The 26,718-nt window shown below is 36.6% G+C and overlaps 1 protein-coding gene across 2 annotated transcripts; it reads right to left on the bottom strand.

Moving 5' to 3' along the window:
- Positions 1-2,094: 2,094 nt before the first annotated feature.
- On the bottom strand, positions 2,095-14,034 carry colec10 (collectin sub-family member 10 (C-type lectin)). 2 transcript variants are annotated; one of them, XM_038275901.1, is made up of 7 exons: positions 13,890-14,034; positions 11,990-12,061; positions 6,833-6,904; positions 4,089-4,142; positions 3,719-3,814; positions 2,786-2,997; positions 2,095-2,685 (listed from the first exon to the last, which is right to left on the bottom strand). In XM_038275901.1, the coding sequence occupies exons 1-7, from the start codon at positions 13,987-13,989 to the stop codon at positions 2,449-2,451; spliced, it is 843 nt and encodes a 280-aa protein (XP_038131829.1). In that variant the 5' UTR covers positions 13,990-14,034; the 3' UTR covers positions 2,095-2,448. The 2 variants fall into 2 exon arrangements, with proteins under 2 accessions (XP_038131829.1, XP_038131830.1); XM_038275902.1 differs by lacking the exon at positions 11,990-12,061.
- Between the last annotated feature and the right edge of the window lie 12,684 nt (positions 14,035-26,718).

A 26,718-nucleotide genomic window follows, 5' to 3' on the forward strand; every position in this document is an offset into this window, starting at 1 on the left:
CAGAATCTCTTTTACCTTTGTAACAATAACTGGATTTCCTTTAATAACAACATGTTTTCTAAACTATATGATATTAAAGTATTCTAAAAGGTTATTAGCCTAACATACCCCAGCAGTCAAAACCAAAGATAACAGCAGTATTCACTGCAGACCACACAGTAGATGGAGCTGTTGTTCCATTCTATGGGATTTGTACAGCAACAGGTTGTATTTCCTGGTAAATAAATATGTCCTTGCAGCCATTTCTTTGAGCAAACTTTACCTCCCAGGTTAGACCCAAACATAGAGTCCACCTGAAAGTGTCACACATGTCCAGATTTTGGCCGCAAACAGAATTCTGCTGATGTTTGGTTCTTATTATCAACCCTGGCCATCATCAAGCAACAACCAGCAGTAAACTGTTGTGGGTCAAGTGATGAGACTTGATGAACTTATTTTTGTGGATTCTTCTCGGGTATGGTGGTGTGAACATGCTCTTTAGATAATAATACATGTTTATCCTGTTTATTTGGTACTTTCAAAAAAGCAAAAAAAGAAATACATCTTTTGAAATACTTTTTATTAGCATGGGAAATTCTTTTGCATTCAAATATCTTCACTAAAAAGATAAAGATAACATTAATATTATTGATGATAAAACTAAGAACAGAAACGAGGGTATTTCAATTATTACTTGCCTTTACTTGTCTACTTGATGCATTTAAAGCGTTTTCTACAGCTGCTTCTAAATAATGTTTAAGATGGATGTCATGTTGTGGTGTTGAATTTTAGACAAGCAGAAATGCAAATCCATGTATGATTTTGATTGTGAAAACATGATAGAAGAAAAAAAATATATGTATGTTTTGTCATTTTGAAGATTTTGATTTGTTTTTGTAATAGCTGCTCATCTCATCGCCCCAATATAATCTATTTTTAAATGTAACAAATAATTTAATATATGTCCAATATATTATAATATTTGATTGGATGGGGCTCATTTGTCATAATAAAGGTTTTAAAATTGACATGTATTAATGATGTTTTTTTTTTTTTTTCACTTTCAGAAAGATTACATTTCTGTTTCAAAATATTTCTTTTAATGGTCAGATGTAATATCCTGGTTATAAATGTTGTTTCCTTTAGCTGTACGCATGAAAATCAAGATATCAACATAAATGTATGTCTGAAAACACCAGTGTCTGTATAACTAATTTATGTTATAGTAAGTGAAGTGATTGCTGAATGAAATTAACTCTTTGACAACTCTTTGATTTTTATGATGACTTTGCTTATTATATTAAAATGTGATTTTTCATTTGTATGAGTCACCAAATTTACTCATTTATTTTAGCCATATTTATGAGGGAAATTATATTTTGTGCATGTTCTCAGAGGAGGCCTCATAGCTGAAAATGTTACAGCCTTCCTAAGTTCTCATCAAGGCCTAAGGATCCTAAGCAGAATAAAGCTGTTAAGGAATTAATGTGTGTGTGTGGTCTGGTTTTAATTACAATGTGGGGAATAATTTTGTAAAATGTCCTACATGTCCTACATGCTGGGACTTATAGGTACATATTGGGACATTCAACTGTTCCCCATATGGTAATGTTCTGTTCTTTAATTTGGGGTTAGGTTTAGGACTCAGTTTAGGTTAGGGTTAGGGATATGTTGGTAATATGTAGGGTTAGGGTAAGGGTCTAGGTTAGGCCATATAAAATGAATGCAAGTGAATGAAATGTCCCCATATGTCATGAAAACAAAGCTGTGTTTGTGTGTCTGCACTTACATAGAAACCAGAGTGGGGGCCATATTTTTTTTTAACTTCTCCATCACAATGAGGACCAGCTGTTTTAAAGTAAGGGCATTTGCTGTTCCTCACAACATTTTTTTTTGCTAATGGTTAATTTTAGGGCTAAGTTGTCAATTGGGTTAGGGTAAGGTTTATGTATGCATTGGTAATGTTTAGGTTTAGGGTTAGTTTTAGGATCAGGGCATAGAAAAGGGTTGAAAATGACTGAACATTAATGTAAGTCCAGGGGAGCCAACAAATGATCCTCACTACATATAGCAGAACAAGCATCTGTGTGTGTGCTCAATTATTCAGAGACAAACTAAATGTTTGCTAACTTTAATATTTTTAAATGCCACACATAACATAGGGTCTAAGATGAAACATCATCTAAAAGCTGAATAAAAAACAAAAAAAGAAGAAGAAAAAATACTGTAGAATTAAGATTTTTGCAAAGAAAACAGGTATTAAATACATATCTTTGGCCAATGTTGCTATATTTGAAGAACCACAGTGATTGGACAGCAGTATTTGGAAAATCCAGATATTATCTTATATATATATCTAATAATGGGATAGATTTGCATTTTTTTTAAATTCAGCTTTATGCAGGTGAAGCAGACAAAACATCATCCTAATCAATACTAAGTAATTTAGATCTTTCTTGGCTTTAAATCTCATTGTGACGTAGAAGCAGGCACTCCTCCTTTTCCTTGGCTCTTTGGGAACTCACAGATGAAGAACAGGGTAGCTTCACACTCCACATTATTCCAGGTCCCGGTGCTGTGCAGCTCCACGCAGCTGGAGCTGGTGTTTGAAGATAACCTGGAATGAAGCTGCTCCTCTGGGCTCCAAGCAGAAAACTCTTGCAGAGGCGAAGAGTCTACATAAATGTAACCACCACCATTTCCATCCTTTAAGAAAAACAAATACATTTTTCAGTAACTTGCAGTGGGAATAATGTAAAACATAGCTGCTTTAAAAGAAGCAGTTCTGTCCTTCCAAAACATTTACCGTGTCTTTACTTTGAGCCTGCAGTCCAACATAAACCCTTGTCAGTCCTGCCTGAGTGATGTAGCCAGTCATGAGACGGTTGATGTCGCTGGTTTTTGGCATGGCCAAGGTGCCGCCTCTAAGCTTGCAGTTCATTGAAGCTTCTCTGAATTTCTTGGACTCCTTAACAAGCAGATAGTGTCTCTCCTTGTCCTCCTTCAAGCCCAGGACCACTTTACATGAACATATCCAAGATAATCAGAGCCAATTAAAGAATAGCGATAGCTTTACAAAAATAAGAGTGGCTGCACATGAGGTCTAGGCAGTATTTCTATTTCATTCACATCATGAGTGTTTACATTGCAGAAAATCTGGATTTTTTCCTTCTTTTGTATGTATTGTATTTTCGATGTTTACACTGGCTGGGCCCGCTGACATCTTTAACAAGCATGTTTCTCAACTTGTAATTAGTTGCACTTAGAATTCAGGTCAATTTCCAGAATGGGTAATAGAAATAAGGGCATGTTTTAAGAGTAGTGTCTGTTCATTCAAACAAAACAAAACAAATATTGTCTTGCCCTACATCAAATAAAAAGCATAATATTTTAATGACCTGGAAAGATGAAATGTAAATCTCTATATTGTCCCAAAATGGGGAAATTCTCTGCATTTGACCCATCCGCTTGAGGAGCAGTTAGCTGCCATTGTGCAGCGCCCGGGGAGCAGTGTGGGGTTAAGGGGTTTTGCTCAAGAACCCAGAGTGGAAGCTGAGGCGATGGAAACCTTGCAACCCTCTCAGAGCACAAGCACACTGCTCTAACCACTAGGCCAACACTCCCCTACATTAAAGGAAGTTCACCTTAAATCGTGAAACCACATGGGCAGTTCATTTGATCTCATCTTTGTGTATTTCTCAGTATGCCCTGCAAAGTTAAAATGTCCTAAACAACTCACCGTTCTTTAAAAACTTAACAGTGTTTGTCAGCCTCCCTAAGTTCACATCAAGCTTTCCGACCACCTTCCTGTATCTCCCACAGTCGCATGTTGCACCTGATGGGTAAAAAAGGCATTAATTCAACCTACTGCCTTTAATCAAATGACTATGATATTTTACCTGCTAATTCAAGTTTATAAAATGCTGAATAATCTTTGTCGAAAAGTAAATATTATGGATTTTCCTTTGTGACAAATTTAGTTTAGTTATAAATGTTAGCAAAAGAAAACACTGAGTGCAGTCAAGCATATTCATAATTATAGAAAAAGACAAGACATGGTTAGAATAGGTCGGAATATTCTGAAATGAGGAAGCCAGAATTCATCTTACCAGCTTTTCCTCTGAGTCCAACTGGTCCATCGAAACCTTTCAAACCTTTGTCACCTGAGGAGGGATAAAATCCAAGATGCTCAGCCAAATCTAACAAATAGGACCCCTGTAAAAGTACTCATACCATGACATTTACCCAATCTTTTCTCATATATTCAACATTAAACCTATCCTTTATTTTAATACTTTAAATTCTATTGATATGGACCTAGAACTGAACCATCCAAACACCTGAACAACAGATGTTTGTATTCAAATCTTTCCATTTAGGGATGTTCTGATGGAAGGAAAACCTCTTGCAAGTTCTAAATTGTTTTCAGCTTTTTAAAGATGTTATGCTTTATATTCATTCTGCTACACCTTCAGCTCTGTCATCAACTTTTCCCATGCTGCCACCATATTTTTATGTAGGGGTGATGGGTTGAGTGGTGTGCAGTATTAATGTTTAACCACAACTGCAAATATGCTCAAAAGTTCCCCTTTGTTCTCATATGACCAAAATATCTTCCTGCATGTTTTTTATTTCCTGATATTCTAGTATGATGTTCTATATTTATGGCTTTTATTCAACCATTGTCCTGTCAACAGATCCTCCTACTTGCGAAGTTGGTCTCTGGAGCTCCTCCAGAGTTAGTGCACATCTGGAGACAAGCCCTTACACTGAATTATTATTAAGGATAAAGAACTGCACACCTTCATTATGAGAAGAGGAATGAAAAATAGTACACTGCTTGGGTGTTGGCAAGCTCAACTGACTGCAAAGTGCTAAAACATGTAAAATTATAAACTGTGACCTATCTGTCCGTCCGTCCATCCATCATCTAAATATTATGCTTATGTAGTTTACCAATTTCTCCAACAGAGGGCAGCCATACTTTAAAGAATCTGCTCACCTCTGCAGAGCCACTCTGGTAATTCATTGTTCTCCACCTTACATTAAATGTTCCGACATAATCTACAGCTCTTTAAAACAAAACTTTGGAATTTGAATTTGTTGGTACTCAAACAGTTTATTTTCTATGTGTCCATATCAAGATTTCACCTATTCAGGCATGCTGCAGCTTGGCAGTGGAAATTAACCCGGCAGTTGCAGGTTTTGGGGAAGTGATTTGCAGTACAAACATCACAGTGGACTAATTATGGATGAGGAACAGTCAAAACAGGGACATGCTATACCTGGACAGGTCTGTTTGGCCTGGAGGGTTGCATTTTGAACCTCCTGTTATGATGAATTTACTGGATTTTGCTGCTGTTTGATGTTTAAATCCCAGCAACGTTAATCAGTGTTACATTCAGCCACACATAAGATTTATCACACACTGTTTGGATGCCAATAGCTGTTAACCACAATACAGCCATTGGTTTATCGTGAAGAAAACAAAAAACAAAACAGAATAGGCAGAGACATATATAAATAAATAAGAACTAAAACTTTTCTTCCCCGTGTAGAGCTTGAATCTAACATGACTTGGGTTTAAATGCCAGTTAACCCTATACAGATGTGGAAACTCAACCCATTTTATGAGTGAGTGAGGGTATATCAGCATGCTATAAAACAGTAGCCCAGTTTTAGTCTTAAACCCTGCTGCAGTTGGCATTGTCTTCAGTCTATTTTGTCCCCCCCCCAGGTGTTTTATGAGCTATGGGTTTCCAGTCTCATTGTTAATCTAAAGCTGTGACCTCACCCCTTCTCTGGGATGCCTTGTGCAGAGTCACTTTCCTGTAAGAGTATTAAACATAATGAATGGGGAATTTGTCTGCTTATAGAAATAGAAATAAGAACACCCTGAAAATGCAGCAGCTGACATCACACTGCAAGAAAACAACATTTTTTTCTCCTTTTGATCCAATGCCTAAAGCTGAAACTTACGCTGGGGTTTATGAGTATCATTTGTACTTTTAAACAACCTAATGAACCATTTTAAAGTTATTTGTTTTTTTCTGTTGTAGGTTCGGGACTAATTAAATGCCTCTGCACGTGGAAAAATTTCCTGCTCTTGTTTTGGGGTCCATCAACAGAAAATGAAATGAATATCTATCTATCTATCTATCTATCTATCTATCTATCTATCTATCTATCTATCTATCTATCTATCTATCTATCTATCTATCTATCTATCTATCTATCTATCTATCTATCTATCTATCTATCTATCTATCTATCTATCTATCTATCTATCTATCTATCTATCTATCTATCTATCTATCTATCTATCTATCTATCTATCTATCTATCTATCTATCTATCTATCTATCTATCTATCTATCTATCTATCTATCTATCTATCTATCTATCTATCTATCTATCTATCTATCTATCTATCTATCTATCTATCTATCTATCTATCTATCTATCTATCTATCTATCTATCTATCTATCTATCTATCTATCTATCTATCTATCTATCTATCTATCTATCTATCTATCTATCTATCTATCTATCTATCTATCTATCTATCTATCTATCTATCTATCTATCTATCTATCTATCTATCTATCTATCTATCTATCTATCTATCTATCTATCTATCTATCTATCTATCTATCTATCTATCTATCTATCTATCTATCTATCTATCTATCTATCTATCTATCTATCTATCTATCTATCTATCTATCTATCTATCTATCTATCTATCTATCTATCTATCTATCTATCTATCTATCTATCTATCTATCTATCTATCTATCTATCTATCTATCTATCTATACAGACTTTTAATTAATATGGCTCTAATAGAACCTTTCTCTCCAGGGGGGCCCATCTTTCCTGTGGGACCCACTTCTCCTTTAAGGCCTGGTTCACCTGGCACACCTGAGCAAGAAAAAAAGAAAGCAGAAATTAAGAAACAAAAAGACCAAAATCTCATTATTCATTTTCCACTTTGGTCCAATCCAGTAATTCTTGATCTATTCAGCTTCAGAACCTCCAAAATAAAAGTGTGAGAAAAAATCCCCCTATACTATCTGGTGACTCTGCAACAACTCAGTCAGTAAAATTAAAATATATCGGCAATACAGATCTAAGAAACTAATCTATATCAATAGACTGTTTGATTGATTTGATTCCTCCAAGATTTATGGCATTAGTCGACTTTATAGTTATTATCTTTGTTTTATACTTTTATTTCTGAAAGAGATCTTAAAATATTACAGTATATGTTCAACATTGGGAACAAATAATTGAGTACTGTTTCAGTTGTGAGCCTCTGTTTTCTTACTCTTAATAGAAACCAATAACAACAATTACTGCTCTATAAATACCACTGAAATTTGTCATATTCTTAAGTTTAGTTTTTCCATGCAATTCCATGCACAAAGATTCCGACTCCTAAAGGTTTTCTTTAGTTTCTCAAACTAACAGCACAAACCTGTTTTATATGCCATGATAAAACTGTATCAACCTTTAAAGGTCACCTACTTAATAAATGAATTATATATAAATTGGGTTGGGGTCATTAAGCCCAGGAAAGAAATATAGACATCCCTCTCGCCAGGAAACACCCTGCCAGTATTCTGGTGGATCCAAAGGAGTTTTCTGACCACGAGGGATCATGGTTTCATCCAGCATGTTCTGAGTCTTGCCCTGAGTGTCCTTCCATTAAAATGTGTCTCAAAAACGCAAATCAGTAACTTCGATGCAAAGGAGCAGAGACTGTACTTTGAGACACCCAAGGAGTGATGAAGTTTTCCCCCTGTTTCTAACCAAGAGTCTCTTATCTTTTGTTTTTTTTACTCTTTAGCTCTTTCTTTACAACAACAGCTGTGGACAACATCCATATCACTGCAGTTTGTCAATTTCCAGCTCCATCCCGTGTCCAGAGCCTTCAGAATCTAATAAGCACCTGGCATCAGAGGAGCTTTTTAACTATGACAGTGACAAATGCCATAGTGACAGAGCTCTATTGTCTTGAGTGTCCAGGCTTCTATTCCGTTAAAGAGGACATGGGAGTCTGATTGAGGAGATCTTTAAAGTACTAAAGAGCTATATTCTCTACCCGGATCCACTTTCCCCAGTCAGACGATACATGGCATTGTTTCTAAAGACATAACAAACCAAAAAAAAGGACAAAATGGGGAAGAGTTACAACTGCATGAATACTTTTGCAAGACGCAGCAGCCGGTATCGTTTTTCTTATAACTTTGCATTCAGACATATTTGAGGATAGAAAAAAACGTTTGAAGTGCAGTATAAACCTAAATGAGAACTTGTATAAGGGAGGACATTTGTGGGTGTGTGTGTGGGGGAGTCATACTGAGCAGAAAGAGGGTTTCTGCCAATTTTTGAAATAGTGTTTCCTCAGGAAACTATTCAGCTGGAAACGTATGTTGTTTCAAATTCTAAGTGACATGCAGATGAGGCCAGATTGCTATCAGAGGCGTTTACAACACATGCACATCAACATGCACACAAACAACCCTTAATCTTAACCATACCCCATATTATTCTTTTAACAGATCATCACAAATACAACATTTGGAACATTGTTCTTGATTTCTTTTTTGTATTGAATAGTTCTAAAACTTTTTTATCCCTCCCACAGTCCCTCCTTCTACCTCAGGGTTTAAGGAGATGCTTGTTAAGCTTTTATGAATTGCTATAATGCAAATCTATTTTATGCAAAGCTCCTTTTTTAAAAATATCTTTTAAAAAGTCGTTTTTATTCTTTTAAAAACTAAACTCTACTTAAAACATGCTTTTCAGGGATCCTCACAATACTGAGCAGATAGCTCTCTTTCAGAAGTGTTCATGTATTTTTGTCTCTTTCTACATGAGGAAACTGATTTTGGCTCCTCTTGGCCGCTGTGTCTCTAACAGCGGATTGATGTTGTTTTCGCAGTGCATTAGCTTGCCAGTTTAACGGTCTGTGTGAGCGTCCAGATAACAGGCCTTTGTATCACTGCAGTCACACTTTATAATGGCCAACTCCTCCAACTGGTTTAACGACTGGAGTCTCCAGCTGCTGTTGGATAAAAGAGGTGAAGAGTACATTTCTCACAGCAATTGTGCAGCTAAAGACACAATTTAAACAACTTAAAAAAATTCTGAAATATGTTGAAACATCAGCAAATAAACAAACCTCAAAAGAATTTAAATATGATCATTAATTATATATATTGTTTGCTCAGCTGAAGTACAAAATCTGACTACCTGGGGGGCTTTCTCGTCTAATATACTTCATGAAAAATCTTACTTAAAACCAGTGAGAGCTCAGTTAGCAGCTATTTGATGATAATGACTTCAGACAAACAAACAGTTTTGTTTTTTTATGTTGCCTTCCAGAGCATTGAGAGTCATGGATTCCCTTTTAAGCTTCCAAAATTAAGCAACTGTTTCCTGTAACACTGCCTAAATTAGGACTGGGAATACATGCGTCATCTGCTACGCTGCTGACATGGTGCACTAACAAAATCATTGTAGGGACCTGCTTTCATGGATGTCAGTAAGTGTACGGACAGAAAAACCATAATGACAGGCTTTGAAAAACGTCCGTAAAGTTGAAAAGTTGAAAAAGGTTGTAGTGATCATACCTTCTCGGTTTGTTCCCAGTACTCACACACAGGCTTTAGGAGAGAAATATTTCATTCCTGTTCTTTGTCACTAGTTTAAATCATATTTACATACGCTGCATTAAAAGATGACTTTTCTTTCTATTGTCTGACATGGTATCTGTCAGTTACGATTTAACTGAGAATAACTCTAATCACTCCAAGATATTTCATTCAGAAATACTCTTTTTTCTTTCTTCTTTCTTGTGGTAGAATTGCTGTTTAACTGTGGGACTTTGGGTATCATTCTCATGCCTCTTAGCATGGCTTTCTAGAGTTTTGGCGAATTTTTTCTCCCTGCATTGGCATAAGTCTGGTTTGTAGGTTGCATTCTCATTTTCACTTCCTCTCACTCACAAATGTAGAACGAGACTGAAATCATGGTTTTGTAATGATCAGATAAAAAAATTGGACTTTACTATCATTAAACCATTATGTGACTATTTTGGCTAAGATAGTTTCTTAGAGTTATTGTCCAATTGTGACCAAGCTTTAACTACCCGCCTGACCTTCTCCCTTCAATATTTGCACATAACTTCCTTTCCTTGTGATGTCTCCTAATAGACTATTGAGGACATGCCTTCAAGAAAAACAGTCTAAAACTCTTATCAGTTTTAATTTGTTTTCAGAGACATATATTTTTCCCCTCTAAGTACACTGCAAAAACTATCTAAAAGTAAGTACAGATTTCTTAAATTAAGTGAATGTACCCTTAATCTCATTAGATAAGGAGGTTTGCCAATGGAATGAGATTTTTTAACTCTTGAAATAATATAACTAGATAATATGCACTTTAAATAAGACAATGCAATTGTTTTTTTTTTCATATATTAAATATAAATTGTCTTGTTTCAGTGGGAAAAACACTATGTTATCAGGTTTAGCCAGGATCTTCACAAGATTTTATATTTTCATTCAATGGTTCTTTTACAAGTTTTCATCACTGGTAAAAACCTGTATCAAGTCCCTTATAGCAGGCATCCCCAACCTCGGTCCTCGAGGGCCGCTGTCCTGCAGGTTTTAGAGGTTTCCTTGCTCCAGCACAGCTGATTTTAACTGAAAGCTGATGAACAGGCTTTTGGTCTACTGCAATCATTATAATAAGCTGTGCTAAAGCAGGGAAACCTCTAAAACCTGCAGGACAGCGGGCCTCGAGGACCGAGGACGGGGATGCCTGCCTTATAGTATATGTTATCATTGGCCACTATGAATGTTGTCACAAATTTGTTACATACCAATTATTTTTTAATTAAATAGAAAGTTTAAAATTTTTAATTTGGCAACTAGTTAAAGGCAGACAACTTTTAAATATACACACATAAATATACATGTCCATCCATTTTTTGTCACGCTTATCCCAAGCGGGGTAGCGTGGGGTGCTGGTGCCTATCTCCAGCTGTCTACGGGCGAGAGGCAGGATACACCCTGGACAGGTCATATATATACATATATGTATATAAATTTAGGCATCAAGGTTCACTGAAATTGTAAATGAAAAGGCTCCACAGTAAGAATGTTTTTCACATGAGATCTTTAACAAATGGTTCCAAGGTATCTAAGAGAATATGAGCTGACTTTGAAGAAAACAATAAAAAAATCTTTATAGTAAAAAGATTTAATTTCAGTCATTCTATCTGGCCACAAACATGAAAAGAATTGGCTGATAAATGTTAGATATGAGGAGAAAAAAGATAATGGTAGATTTTGTACAGAAAGCGTTAATATCTTGACCTGTTTCTGGATATCCAAGTTTCCATTCGTTGCTAATTAAACAATATTACCATTCTAAGTGAGAACCAATGGATAAAATATGAAGTTTAAACTTTCTTGACCACTATCTAATACTGGTTTTGCTCTGTCAGTCTGTCTTTGTGTAGGTTTGTGTGTCCTACTAACCAAGTCAATATGTATCCAGAGGATGGTTATTGTTTATGGTTCTCAAGCCTACAGCTCAGAATTACAACCTGAATCTTGATGTTATATCAGTGCAGAAACATTTTCTAAAAGAGAAGGACAGATTTTATCTTTCTTGAACATACAAAACAGAGCAACGGATTCTTGTTTACTTCCCTTTTTTTCCTTTCAGTTGTGTCAGACATAATGCTTCAAACATGGTACTGCTCTTTTTTTTATGCTTAGATTATCATATATTCAAATTTCAATCTATGTTTTTGATTGTCGTTTATTTTTCAGTGATGTTAGTTACAAGACGATCAATGCAAATTTTAATGAAACAACAGTATATAAAGGTGCTGCCTTTGGTTAAACAAATTAAAAAAAATTTTCTCTTTAATTTATCAGAATAATGTCTGAAATCTTTAAAGGCAAGTATGGGACTAATATTTCATACCTGGCATTCCGGGTGGTCCATTCTTCCCAAGTTTTCCCTCCTCTCCCTGCGCTCCAGCCTCCCCTTGATCTCCTGAATTTTAATAGAGCAAACTGAGCTGTTATGCATTTATTTTTTTTATATCAAACTATCAGCAGTATGACATTTTTTATAACAACACATTCACTATTGTTGGTTGAGAAAGCACACACTCACACACTGATAGTGGCAAGCTACATTGTAGCCACAGCTGCCCTGGGGCTCACTGACAGAAGCGAGGCTGCCGTACACTGGCGCCACCGGGCCCTCTGACCACCATCAGTAGAACCGTCAATCCTTCCATTTCAGGGCAAACTTCTACATCCAACGCCACTGTCGCCCCATATCCTACACATATTACACATTACATATGGAGGATGGACCTAAATGCTGCTTCAATACATCCGTGCTCAGACAAGTGAACGGAATTGACAAAGACTCCTGAATCAAAGCGTCTTCAAAAAATTGAGTGAAAGTTCGGATGCCTCCTAATCTAAGCCTGTTTGTGGTTACCATGACCTGGATGATGTTTTAGTCACTTAGTTAAGTTATGTTAGTAAAAATCCTTCTCTAGTTCTGCAAATCCTGTAGAGACATATCCCAAAATTCTTAATTTAACAGCCTTGACTGCAGGGAATAGTAGTGTTAAAAAGTACTAGCTCAATAGCTATGAATGGAAGATGTACCACACTTGATTAGTAAAAAAGTCCAAAATAGAGTAAAATATATTTTATTAAACAATTCCAATTGATTGTCATTGGTTCATCACATAAAATCTCTTCAAAATATGTCATCAATCAGCAACATTGTAAATCTAATTCTGTAGAACAAATCTGATTTTCATTTTAATCTTTTATTTTTCTGTTACACATTTTTACCGATGGTTGAAAGGTTTCCAAATGTATTTTAGGATATAGTCAGACTACCAGTAAAAGTAATAAAAAGTGTGTTTGTTGAAAAGGATTTAAATAAATAAAGCGTTTTTTCGGTTGTATGGCACACAGAAAAATGCATGTCCGACGCCCACTCAGCTATTCAGTGGGAGACTGACTCTGTGGTCACTAGTATCTGGATGATTCTTGTACAAATAATCAGTTCACTCTTGTGGCAGCTGTCTAAATACACACTGACTCGATGGGACTTTCTAGCCTGTATATAAGGGGAAGATTACGAAAGTGTGTGTGATGATACGGTTACCTCTTTTTAATTTTTTACATGACAGTAAGTTTGCAAAAACAAAGAGCAAAATTGAAACAGATTTGCCCAAAGTACAACAAAGATAAGATATGATATATGTCTTTTAAAAATTTTTTTAGATTCTTTCCAGCTTAACAGTTCCTTGAGAAAATCCTTGCTGGTTTTTACTTCAGCCAGATCTACAAGCTTTGTTTTTCACTTGTGAGAAACAGCTTTGAAAAAAACAAGGCCTGAGCTCAACTTTGGATTTTATAAGGTTCTGTCTGTCTCAGTCAGCAGGATAGCAAGCTACTGGATGTTGTAAAATAGAAAACACACACAGGGAGGCATTCCCTACTAGATAATATACTCGCAGACAGCCAGCTTGTAAACTATAGGATATTTAATGCTTGGTGGGTTTATTGTCTGCTTATTAAACCTAAAATGTAGCGGGGGTTCCTCCACAGAAAATTTTAGTCATGGAGGTATACGCTATTGTTAGGAATAATCTTTATCATTCATAAAAAGACTTGTTTGTTGAAAACAAATGTTTTAATAGTTCCCAGCAGTATGAGCACATACTGAGTCTAACCCTGCATCCACCCTAACTCTGCTACAAACAACTGATATTTTTCCCACTTGTTTGCTAAAATTTCATTTAAAATGAAAATAAATAATATATATTTAAATGTATGTCTTAGCCTACCTTTAGCTCCAGGTATCAGGGAGTTTGTGCAGACTTCCGGGGATGCAAAGATGAAGCAGCAACCATAAAAAAACAAAAATAGCCTAAATGGACGAGACATTTCCAAACTGCGGCAGATTACTGAAGTTGTTCCTGACTATTTGGGTTTGTTGGTAATTAGAAATACCTCATACTGCAGAGAAGAAGACTGCACATTTGTTTACAGAGCAAGCAGATGCATTGGAACACAAGCAGCGTCTTATCAGGGACTTGTCAAATAACACAGAACAGACTGCTGCATTCCTCTGCATGTCTTCCCTGCTTGGATTTTACACTGTTAAAAAGATGGTAAATTAAGACTTAATAAAACTGAAGAATAAACAGAAAACACATTTCATGAGACATGTAAGCTTTCCATTTCATATTGTTCCAATGTGATTGCTGTTAAAAATTTATTTCAAATTTTTTGCAGCATAAATATCAATTCAATGTGTTCTACGCAACATTAAGGATCATTAAACTATTTGCTTTCCAATTTTTCATGTACTCTGATATAAATGATTTATATTACTATGGATTATGATGGATTTTATGAAAAGAGGCTTATTTTTCTCTAACATTTATTAGAAGTTTAGAGAAAGTCATCAAATAAATAGGTTTATTTGCTCAATCTAAATTGGAAATAAAAAAAAGATGGTTTAAAGCTGGCTTTAATCTTCTACTGGCACAACAGAACAGAAAGAGTTTCTCACTGGCTTAGATGTATCTGCTAACCTTTCAGAAACCACCCTGTATTTTTACCAAAGTGGTTCCCCCATCCCCCCGTGAATTCACACAAATTGCGACGATTCATCTTGCTTGCAAGCTACATATAAAGGCACATTCAAGAGTGATTTTAACAGTTAGTGATGCAAATGACATGTTTTGAGCAGAGAACTGCAAAAAGAGAAAAGCAAAATGTTGCTGGAGTTAAAAAAAAATCTGAACTTTTCTGTCAATCTGATGTGGTTGAAATGTACACAGATAGAGCTTCTTTAAGTCCCTAGAGCTTGATCCGTCCCCCGCCGCAGCACAGTAGCTCCTGCTACTGGGACCTGAACAGATGAAAGCAAACGTCCAGCTAAAAACCCCTGAAGCAACTGGTGGTACTGGCTAGACAGGGGGTAAATCTAGTGGACCCAGCTCTGTGACTCACTTTATTAAAATCAAGATCTGATAATGTCAGTTGAACAGATAACAAGAAGTTCTATTTAACCACTGTTTGCATTGTTTGCATTTCCGCTGCAGTTTGTTTGTGAATATCAAGTGAACAATGGCAGTGAACCGCACTGAAAATTGAAAGTTTGTTTTTGAAGTTTAAGAATAATCTCACTTTAGGCAGTCAGTTAATGGATCTCCTTCACACTCTTTATCATATTAACTATCTCATAAAAGGGGCAGTTTTTTTTCTAAATGTGGCTATTACAACTCTTTTGAAAATTTAACCCTTAGTTTCCCTAATCCAAATTGCAAAGCAAGAAAACTTCTTATTTTTTAACATTGTATCGTCCAGCAGATCTTTACTCTAAATTTTTAGATGAGTTTTCAGAGTTCCTTTCTGATTTTAACATCCATGCTGGCTTTGTTCAAAATGTGAATAGTCCCGCACATTCTCATCTTCATACTTTGGATCTTGTGCAGATATATGGCATAGAATGGGAAAAATAACAGTATTTCCTCACAAGCCTGTGCTTTCTGACCTATATGTTATCAAACAGAGTTTAATACTTTAACAGCATCTGAGGTAGCCATAGAATTTGAACTGGGTTTAGACTGCTGTTATCCAGCAGAACTTTCAGAGTACTAAGTGACAAACTATTTCTTCATCTAAGCCTTCAACTTGTATGTTAGATCCAGTTCCAACCAGGTTATTTAAAGAAATATTCCCTTTAATCTCGTCCTCGATTTTAGATGTGATTAATCTACTGTATCCCTGTTAGAGGGACATGTACCAAAGGCTATATGGTTGCTGTAATTAAACCTTTACTTAAGAAACTGTCTCTTGACCCAGATGACTTGGTCAATTATAGACCTATATCCAATCTTCATTTTTTATCTAAAATTCTTGAGAAAGTAGTTGCCAAGCAAGTGTGCGATCACTTACACCATAATGAAGTTTTTGAAGAGTTTCAGTCTAGCTTTAGAGCTCATCATACTGTAGCACTGAAACAGCTTTTGTGAAGGTTGCTAATGATATTTTAATGGCTTCAGATAATGGACTTGTATCTGTACTTGTCCTGTTAGATCTCAGTGCTGCATTTGATACAGATGATCAGAATATTCTTTAAGAAAGACTTGAATATTTTGTAGGAATGAAAGGAACAGCACTACACTGGTTTAAATCTTATCTATAAGATTGATTTCAGTTTGTTCACGTTAATGACAAATCTTCCTCAAGGGTTACCTGTGGAGTACCACAGGGATCAGTGCTAGGACCAACACTAAGGTCCTAGCTAGGACCAATTCTCTTTACTATATATATGCTCCCAATTACTAAAATTATTAGGCAGCATGGGATTAATTTTCACTGTTATTCTGATGATACCCAGCTATATCTGTCTGTAAATCCAGATGAATCTAACCCATTACATAGATCACAGTCATGTCTTCAATACATAAAAACCTGGATGAATCTTAACTTTCTGCTCCTGAATGCAGACAAAACAGATGTTATAGTCCTTGGACCAGAGTCTTTGAAAAAGAAGCTGATTAGTCAGTCACTTCAGATGGATGGGATTAAACTGATTTCAGATGATGAAGTAAAAAATTTTGGTGTTATTTTTGATCAGCACCTGTCATTGAAATCCCAATCAAAGAGGTTTCTAGAATTGAATTATTTAATCTGTGAAATATTGCAATTAAAAATATCCTGTCCTGGGGTGATGCTGAGAAACAAGTCCATGCATTTGTTACTTCAAGGCTGGACTTTTGTTTTTCTTTACTATGAGGAGGTCCACAAACTGTAGGTAAAAGCCTTCAGCTAAGTTCTGATGAAAATTAAACCAAGAGATAATATCTCTCCTATTCTAACTTCTCTTCATTGGCTTCCTGTTAAATCAAGAATAGAATTTAAAATCCTCCGTCTCACATATAAAGCCTTAAATGGCCAAGCTCTATCTTATATCATAGATGTGATTGTTCCTTATGTCCCTAACAGAGCTCTTCACTCTCAATCTGCAGGTTTGCTAGTGACTCCTAGAATTTCTAAAAGTAGAATGGGAGGCAGATTTTTTTTTTTTTTTTCTCTTTTAAGGCAGATCTTGTAGTTATCAGGCTCCTCTCCTGTGGAACCAACTACCAGTTTTAGTCCATGAGGCAGACACCCTGTCTACTTTTAAGGGTAGGCTTAAAACTTTCGTTTTTGATAAAGCTTATAGTTAGAGTGGCTCAGGTTATCCTGAGCTATCTCTATAGTTATGCTGCTATAGGCTTAGACTTCTGTGGGACATAGGGACCCCTATTTCATCTTTCTGATTCACTCTATCTCTATTCTCCCAATTTGCAGAATCTCTAACACTATGCTCTCTCTGCTTTTTCTCATAGTAGCTTTGCTTAGTCTGTTCTTTTTTGGCTGTGAGACCATCCTGGCGAGCGAAATATCAGCTGTGCTGCTGCCATCAACACCTTTGTTTTTTGATGTTCGAGATTGGCCTGTTATTCAGTGTAGTCCTGTTTCTCTGACTGTGACTGGCTGGAAGTGCTCTTTCATCCTCTGACATGGGAGTTAACTCAGAGCTTGTCTGCCTGGCTGCCTGTTTTCTGGACAGGGCAGCCGCTTTTTACAGTTGCTTTTCATATCTCTGCTTCTGTCTCCTTGAACCCCAGTTGGCCTCAGCAGAAGGCTGCTCACACTGAGCCTGATTCTGCTGGAGGTTTATTCCTGCTAAAAGTTTTTCCTCCCCACTGTCGCTACAATAGGGTGACCATATTTTCATTTTGAAAAACCAGGACACCTTGGAGCGGGGGGGGCGGCGGCGGGGGATCTATGTTCCCATGCATAGGCCTAGGTAATCCTACAATAACATGATACTAACAGTTGATTTATTAAAAATGCTTTTCAGTAAAAGTCAACAGCAATAACTCCAATAACAAATGATAATTTTATTCAAAATGTATTTATTAAAAATGTTAACAATTCCTGTAATGAATGAATAGTACAATGAAAGAAATAATGTCTCATCTAAACATCCCTCACTTAACAATAAAAGTTAACAATAACTCTCAAGTCCCAATAACAGATGATACTCAGCCTTAGCAATGAACGAAATAATGTCTGTTCTGTAGGTTATTGGAAAAAATAAACAAATGAGCTAATTAACAAAAAATACCTCTTTTGTAGCAAAAATAACTCAAAATGTACCAAAAACGAACAAACATATCAATAGAATATCTTGACTTTCGGAGTCCAGGTGGCTTTTCAGATCCCTTGCACCTCCATTGGACACCGAGACATATGTGCCTGCTTTGCACACTGTGCACAAGGCCTCCCATTTGTCTCGATCCGGTCTGAAAGCAGGGAAACTCTTTTGTAAATCGTTGGTAAACATACATTTGTGCCTTTGCATGTTGTTGGCGTACTGACAGCCACGCTATCTATATTCTGATTAAGAACGGGGCTGCCCGCACTGGCGCGGCTCAGGGGTGATGTCACACGCAGCGTCGTGCGCAGTGCCCTAGCGTCTGTAAATGTAATGGTCCAATGAAGGTAATTTAAAAAATCAGGACATTTCCTCACTTTCTAAAAAAAACCCGGGACGCCCAGGACAGGACGTGAAATACGAACATGTCCTGGGAAATACGGACGTTTGGTCACCCTACGCTACAAGCATGTTTAGTCATGTTGCACATATTAAACAAACCAATGCCAAATAAATCTCATATCCTGTCAACTGAGTTATAGAATCCTCTCCCTATAAATATTTCATTCTGAGTAAATTAGTGGTGATCATTGATTACCAGGATCCTCGTCAAATAGACATGCAACGTTTGCTTTTAAAAACTAATGTGTCCAATTGACATATTAAACTATTTTTTATGCAGAAAACTAGGACAAAAATCTTTAGTCAGATTTGGTCAGGAGCTTACCTTTGGGGGGGATTTTACCATGGCAACAGAAACAGAGTTTGAGTAAACTCTCTTTGTGAAATGGAAAACTCAGAGGTTCCCTGATTTCAGGTTTACAGAACTTTCAGTTCAAAAGGACCCCAGGGTTGTGGGACTTTCTTGTTTAGTGTATGTTGTGAACTTGGGCATTTGAATCTCGATGGAACTGCGTTACATAAGGTTATATGCTTTTATATATATATATATATATATATATATATATATATATATATATATATATATATATATATATATTTATATTGGGTCCTAAACAGTACATATAAAAATGCTATACTTCCAATCTTTTCAGTGTTGGCTTTTCTCTGTACACAAAGTTTGTTCCCTACACCCCTCTTTCAAATTGTCCTCTGTCCAACATCATGGTCAGCAAAGGTGTGTCTTTTGGTTTTCGGTTTACCCATTGTGGCCAGTATTTACATGAAAGAGGGGAGGAGCAGTACTTATGGGGGCACAGCACCAACTAACTAGTTCAGATATGTGGAGGAAATTTGGGTCCAATTCCAAGATATTGAAGCATCCACTGAGGGCATTAACTCAGAGGACACATCTAACCCTGTTTTCATGCTCCCGATGACTGAGAATTCACACAGGTATTTCACATGCAAGCATGTGAAATGAGACCATATGCTTGGATGGTCACTGAAATAAAAAAGTTTTTCATTTATCATTTAAAAATTCATTGATCTTTCAAATGAGCAGCATATGATAAGCAATATAAGCTTATTTTTGATCTTGGACATTCTTGATAAAAAATTATTTTTTTTAATCAAGAATCTAGAACTTAAACTCCACAAGTATATTTTCAAAGTTTCCCAACAAAAATAGTTTTAGTTGATGACCGGTGAAATCTGAGAAAATATGTGGGTATAATAATGTATAATATGATAAGAAGATATTTTATAATAATTTAGCATTTATATTTTCTGAATTGAACACATTCAAGGGAAATAATTAAGTTTATAGTGAACTAAGCAAATAATAAACACAAGGAGTTAAAATTAGCCAACAAAACAGTTTATTGTAACCACATGATCAAGTGATAATTTACTAGCTTCAGCTATCATCTGTTTTAGTTTTTGTTGCCCAGTGGTCTTAATAAACTAAATGGGGGTTCAGGGAGTGTAGTGTAGTCATAAACAAACAACAATCTAAAGCCTATTAACAAATATGCCACAGCTCCAACTAAGCTCTCTGTTATTGGCCATTGAATAAAAACATTTAGACTAAGGGTCTTTTTTCTGCTCATCTGAAGTGGAAATGGAGATACTGCTTTTTAAGCAATAAGACATTCATCATTTTTTGGGTCAAAAGTGTACTATTTTTTTTGTATTAGTATGAAAATAGTTATGGATCCAGCCCTAATGTAAATATAATATCATAACTTCTTACTAGAATGTATAAGCATCAATATCCCTGATAAAAGAAAAAAAAAAATTAAATAAAGTTTTGCACAACTAATGTTATTAACAACCTCTTTTTCTCTCCAAGGTTAAACAGTTGTTTGTGGTTAAGATAAAAAAATGTGTCTGATGCCTTCTTCTAAGATAATGGTAACAGATTATGATTTTTATGTGTCACAGGTTATAATTAAACTTAGGATTGATTGACAGCAGGACTAGTTGTTGACAAAAACCAAGATGCGGATGCCGTCGTAATCCCACATTGTCACGATTCAGAACAGAGGGCACAGTATTCAGGCAAGACAGACAGTGGGATTATTCAAAAAGAGTTTATTAAAATAAACACGTCTGTGAGAACAGCTGCTAGGATGTCTGAGGCTGTAAACTCTGGAGAGAGGCAACACAGGTTAGTCACCACATAGATCTAATGGAGGAAGATTATGAATGTGAGTCACTAAACTGATTTACAAGTTCAGTCCATAGCTAGAGAACAAGATAGGATCCAGCAGTTGAGCTGCCAAAAGAATGCGGCAGGCGCCACCAAGTGTGTTCCAGCTTCTACAGCCCCAGAGACGCTCCGCCAGGAGTCAAAAGCCAGGTCAGGCAAACAGATCAGAACAGGAACAGGCAGGCTCAGAGGTAAAGGAGTCCGAAGCTAGGTCAGGCAAACAGATCAGAACAGGAACAGGCAGGCTCAGAGATCCAGGAGTCCAAAGACAGTTCAGGCAAAATGTTCAGACTGGATCAGGCAGGCTCAGCTGTTGAAAGGCAGTACAGGTCAAGATCAGGAAATCAGAAACACCAAGGAACTCTAAAAACACTCCCCCCACTAGCTAGAGAGAACAAGATAATCTGGCCCTGATGAATGGATGCAAGCATCTTAAATAGAGGCAGGAGCAGGTGGATCAGATGAGCTGTGATAGACAGGTGAATGGAATGAGTAATTAAGCCAGTCATCAGTGCCAAGATCATGACACGCACAACTCTTTAATTTATTCTCTTCATTCTCCTTTTTTCCAACAACAAAACCCACATCAATCATCCCTGCCCGTCAGTAGAAGCCATGTCATTTAAATAGGACCAAAGACTGTGATACATAATTGAAAGTCGACGGCACATAAGTGATAGAATAACTCGAAACTCAAAATATGCTTGTCTCTATGGCCTCTGTTGACTGTAGAAACCATTGGAATGCATTCACCTTATTGTTGTTTTCAGGAAACTAGGAAAGGTTGAGATGGTTGAAGCTTTGTAATAAGGAGCAATATCCTGTCTGAAGTAGCCCTTAGGGTCTAGCATAGGAAGGCTGTGGTTTTTAGGCTGTGGTTCATCATATTAGTAACAACCTGTGTCATTAACATAAAGCAGGACATATCCATCCTTTTATTTTTCAGAACTAGGCAAACCACTTTCTTCAAATGCTTATTTTTAAATTAAAGAGATGGAATTTAAAATATAAAAGGTCTTAACATAAAACCAGATTTCTTTTCTACTGTAAACTGCTGTAAATTTAAACACCTCCCACCCATCCTGACCTGCCCAGTTTAAGAGGTGTCTGGGACCATGGCCTTTGTGTGACACACGAGCCCGTATCTAGTCTCAGCCTTTACTAATGGAGAGCATGTTCTTATAATCTCATATAGGACTGACTGCCAATCCGTTACCATAGAGACACAATACATAAACAGGCAACCAGATGTCTACTTTTCTGATCGTTTTTGATTGACCAGACCCATAAAGACTGGTGCTACACAGGTTCACATTGATGACTCCACAATAATGGCAGGCATGCAAATTTAGAGGTGTTGCAAATACCCTTATAAAAAGTAGAAAAAACATTTTGTTTGATATTATATTGTTTAGACATAATTGAAAAAGAGATTCATTTTTTAATGGGATAAAATTTAGTTTGTAAATATGATGCACAGCTCCATAGCCCTAAAGCTATTTCTCAGGATGAGTGTCTCTAGAGAGGAAATGAGAAAACCAGAGAAACAGATGTGGCCCACCTGTGTTATAAAAGGTCTCCAAGCATCATACAACTGCAAAGCAACACATGCTTTCTATTCATTGAGCAACAAATGTGAAGCATCTGTTTCATCGAACACAGAACACACGAAAATATCAATGCAGTTTTATTGTAGATGCTTAATGGAAGCTGAAAGAGGGTTTATTTAATGACATTAAGTTAAAAAAACAACAGGCCATCTCAAATTTATCGTCTATGCTTCAGCTTAGGTATATAAAGCACAGCTGTGAATGCAAAAACTATACAGGTCCAAAGAGAACCTTAGTTACTGCATCCTTTGGCTTATTAGTGCATTGTAGATACACACATAATCAGGCTTTGACACCTAATGGAAAATATACAACAACTATAAGACCATAGGAGACTGGAACCTTTTAAAAACCAAGATACACAACTAAGGGGTAAATGCTTGGTGAGCTCTTTAACGAACACAAAAAAGCAGAGAATATCACAAGGGTATTGCCTGAACAGGAGATTTATGTTAAACAAACTATTGCTACCTTCAATTTGCACTCCTCTGAACAGTTTCAGTATAAAGAATTGTGATTTATGATTTGCTGTTTCTCTAAAGGGGGTGGCCTGTCTTAAATATAATTACATTTAGAGACAAAAAGTGGCTCAGATATATCCAGCATTGGCTGAGAAACACAACAAGACATAGCAGCATACAGCCAAGTTCTAAAGCCGTGCTCCTCAAAGCAATGAGCCTGATTCCCTTTTGGACGGTACACAGTCATGAATCATTTCTCATTGCTGATTGGGATGTTTGTTTCTCTTGGGTTATCTTTGAAAAGCATTTCAAACCAAACACACATGTCCTTTATTTTTCAGACTTTGTGTGAGTGACAGAGCCCGTCAGCAGTTTCTTTTGGGCTCTGCCACCATTTAGTCCAAGCTATGAACTTGTGTTGTTTTTATGCTGAGGAATGTGTTGATGTTAGGAGATTTGAATAAAAGCATATTTTTTATGGTTGTGGATTTCTTTCTTTTGCTAACAATAGCATACAGACTTGTAGGCATGTATGATAGGTTAAAAAGAAATCTTACTTTACTAGAGATATGGCATTAATAAAAGGTGGCAAAAAGACCCCGAGAAAGGAACAAGACTTTTGGCACAAGACAGGTAGGGGACACAGCAATAAGGCGAAAGAAGAAATTTAAATAGAGATTTTTGACCTACATGAAAAACACAGTGTCTGGAGGAACAATGCACATTGCTACAAACACATGGTCTCTACTCAAACACGATGGTGGCAGCATCACAGCATAATGCTCTGCTGTTAATTCTCTTCACCAGCAACAGAGAAGCCTTTAGAGAGATGACGAGAGTATGGATGTAGCTAAAAACAAGGCAATCCTCTGAAAAAAACTCCCAGAGATTGCAAAAAAACTAAATAATAACTGAAGCTTACAGCTGCAAACAAGAAAGAATCTTTAGAAAGATTTGAAAACAGGTGTATACGGACTCTATCCATGCAGTCTGGCTGAGCTTGAGCTGTTTTGTATAGAAGAGTATAAAACTTTATCATGCTTTTCAGGATTTATTTGTAAATTTGATGTGGCCACATTTCAAAGGGTATAAATGCTTTCATTTTTTGTCTGACTGACTCTTGGCAACATGGTTAATTGAAGAATGAGGATTATAAAATTTCAAAGCATCTGAAAATGACTGCCAAAGACAATTAATTTTCTATGGGATTAAAGTTAAATTTTCTGATTGGAAAACTAAAATAATGTCCTAAAGTAACCCCCCGAAACACTTAAATGTTCGATAAAATCTAAACTGTTTTTTTTGTTAATATATTTAGAGCTTTCTCTTTTACACTGTTTGAAAGAAGGTCTGGAAAATGTAGCATTACTCTAAATATATGTGTCTAGCAATGCCTGTTATCCTGAACGGCTAATTGTTTACATGTGGTTCAGGGCTGCATTCTCTAATTAAGAGAGTGATTCACACTTCTGGATTGAGGGTTGACTCTGTAGCGGTAACCACAAAACAACCCTTGGCCAGTGGTCCACACTGAAAGTGCAATACGTATTTAAAAGCAACAGTAGTAGCACAAACTGCCCACATGTGTGTTAATGACAAATCAGGCAACAGCAACTTAAAACAGCACATAAAACATTTATGTAACCTCTTCAACAAACCACACTCATTTACTGTAGAGGCCGTACGTCATGATTGGCTTGCAATGCCTGTTCTTCTTGGTATTTACCAGTATGCACGTCCCTTTCTCAGAAAAGCATGTAGACGCACTTAACGCAATGGTAGCAAACAAAGTCATGCCCTGCGTGATGAATCTCTTAGCTGTTAATGATTTCACTTTCTTGAGAAAGTAAGTTGATTTTCAACATGACCGAATGGTTCCCACCAGGAATCAATTAAACTTGGGTTTCATTATCTTCAGCATATGAGTGCTGGTGTGGGTGGTCTTAGCCATCAAAGTTGCTCTAAGGGATAAACATCAAATCACATCACAAATCGAGACAGCATTATGGACAGGCAAAAGAGCTTGTTTAGTACAAGATTCATGTGAACACTGATGTTTAAAACTTGTCTGCAGTATTGTTTTGTATCAGGTGTTCATGAAACAACATACAACGGTGTAAAAAAATAGATTTGTTCAGTTTTTGCCCTCTGGTCCCTACAATTTTCCAGATTAAGGAACACATTTCAATGGAGGATTTCCTTCAGTAACAAAAAAAAAACAAAACAACAAAAACAATCCACACCAACTCATAAAAATTAGAATTAAAAAATAAATTAAATAGAGCCAGTCTGGCAACATAAAGTAGAGAAAAACACTTTGAACAAGCAATGCAACATGGCCTGATCTATAAAATTCAAGAGCAAGTTAGAAAAATGATTTCTTAAAGTCTTGAATGGGTTGCAAAGCCTTCAATACTGATTTGGGAGCCAAAGAAAACATGAAATAGCGATGAATCTTCATGGGTTTTGTCTGGGCTACCAAAATTACACAAATAGCACAGAGGCAGCTAATCAAAGAAATCATAAAGGAGTCAAGAACAACAAATAAAGTGCAGCTTTAGTTTTTACACATCCACAGTTAGAAAGAGGCTGTCTACTGTCTTTAAGATAATCCTATAGGAGAATTATCAACCATCATTTCGGTGTCATGATCTTGTAGTTTAAGTCTATTTTTCGTACAAAACTAAAGGGATAAACACAAATCTGACGTCTTGCGCATGCGTATTGACTATGGGAATGCTGGTCTAACCAGGTATACTCATCTGACAGAACACCAGCTCAGTTACAAACAAGAGGATTGTAGTCTTCTCCTCTGGAGTACACTCCTTCTTCTGGGCACAGACTAAACTTTGCCAGGTTGGTGGCTTTCATAGTCATTGTCCTTCTTCATTTGAGTTTTGAAGTCACTGACCTGAGCATCTAATCCTGCAGAGTGTCCAGTGGGTCTGCCATAGAAAACAAGCGGCTGAAAGGTTGACTTTAATAAATGCTTTTAAACATATCACTGTCTGTCTCTCCTGAATTCTGGGTCCTATGTTCTGAGCCCTTCTGATATTCGAAGCACACTGGATCCCAAAGCTCATTACTGATCACTATGAACTTTGAATCAATCTGTCTTTATAATCTGATTGAATTATCTCTGTGAAATACCTTGAGATGGCATATGTTGTAAATTGGTGCTGCATAAATAAACTGAATTGAAATGAATCAAATATTTTTCTTATGAATGAAAAGGTAGTAAGCCAAACTAGTCAGCTGTAGTTTATGTCAGGACCAGTGACGTGCGGTCAGGGGAGGCAGGTGAGGCAGTGCCTCACCAGCCATCATGGAAAGAAAGAAAATATATAATCATAAAGTAATTTAAATTGTTATATTCATCCGGTGGTTTGTACTAAAAAATATTCATTTTTCATGTAGCTTCACCAATTTCGATTTTTATTTGTTCAAAATCGCTGAATTTTCTTATTTTCCCATTCAAATGCTTGGAAGCGATGCCGGTGAGGCAGCAGCGAGCTCTGCCTCACCTTGGATTGCGCAACCCCTGGCTCTGCGCTGGCTGCAAAGCGGAGAGAGCATGTTGCTGTACGGCGTCAATAAAATGGTTTAAACAAATGTAATATGTGAACTTATTTCTAATAATTTGGCTTATGTATATAATGTACAGAGCTTTTTGTCACCAACTGTGTTTGTGTAACGTGTTTCGTGTAATGAGCGATTATAAACGGCAGAGAACAAGTTCGAGGTGAGGCAGGCAGTTCTCTTGCCTCA

This window comes from Cyprinodon tularosa, unplaced genomic scaffold (genome assembly GCF_016077235.1).
Source record: "Cyprinodon tularosa strain WSP-4 unplaced genomic scaffold, ASM1607723v1 ctg98, whole genome shotgun sequence".
Lineage (NCBI taxonomy): Eukaryota > Metazoa > Chordata > Actinopteri > Cyprinodontiformes > Cyprinodontidae > Cyprinodon > Cyprinodon tularosa.

What these genes read in the sequence shown, in the direction of transcription:
- colec10 (XM_038275901.1), bottom strand. Translation starts at nt 13,989, where the DNA reads ATGTCTCGTCCATTTAGGCTATTTTTGTTTTTTTATGGTTGCTGCTTC. An exon ending in GGGCCCCCCTGGAGAGAAAG is followed by an intron (nt 4,143 to 6,832) that starts GTTCTATTAGAG and finishes ATCCCTCCTCAG; the next exon opens with GTGACAAAGGTTTGAAAGGT. An exon ending in AGGCTCAAAGTAAAGACACG is followed by an intron (nt 2,686 to 2,785) that starts GTAAATGTTTTG and finishes TTTTTCTTAAAG; the next exon opens with GATGGAAATGGTGGTGGTTA.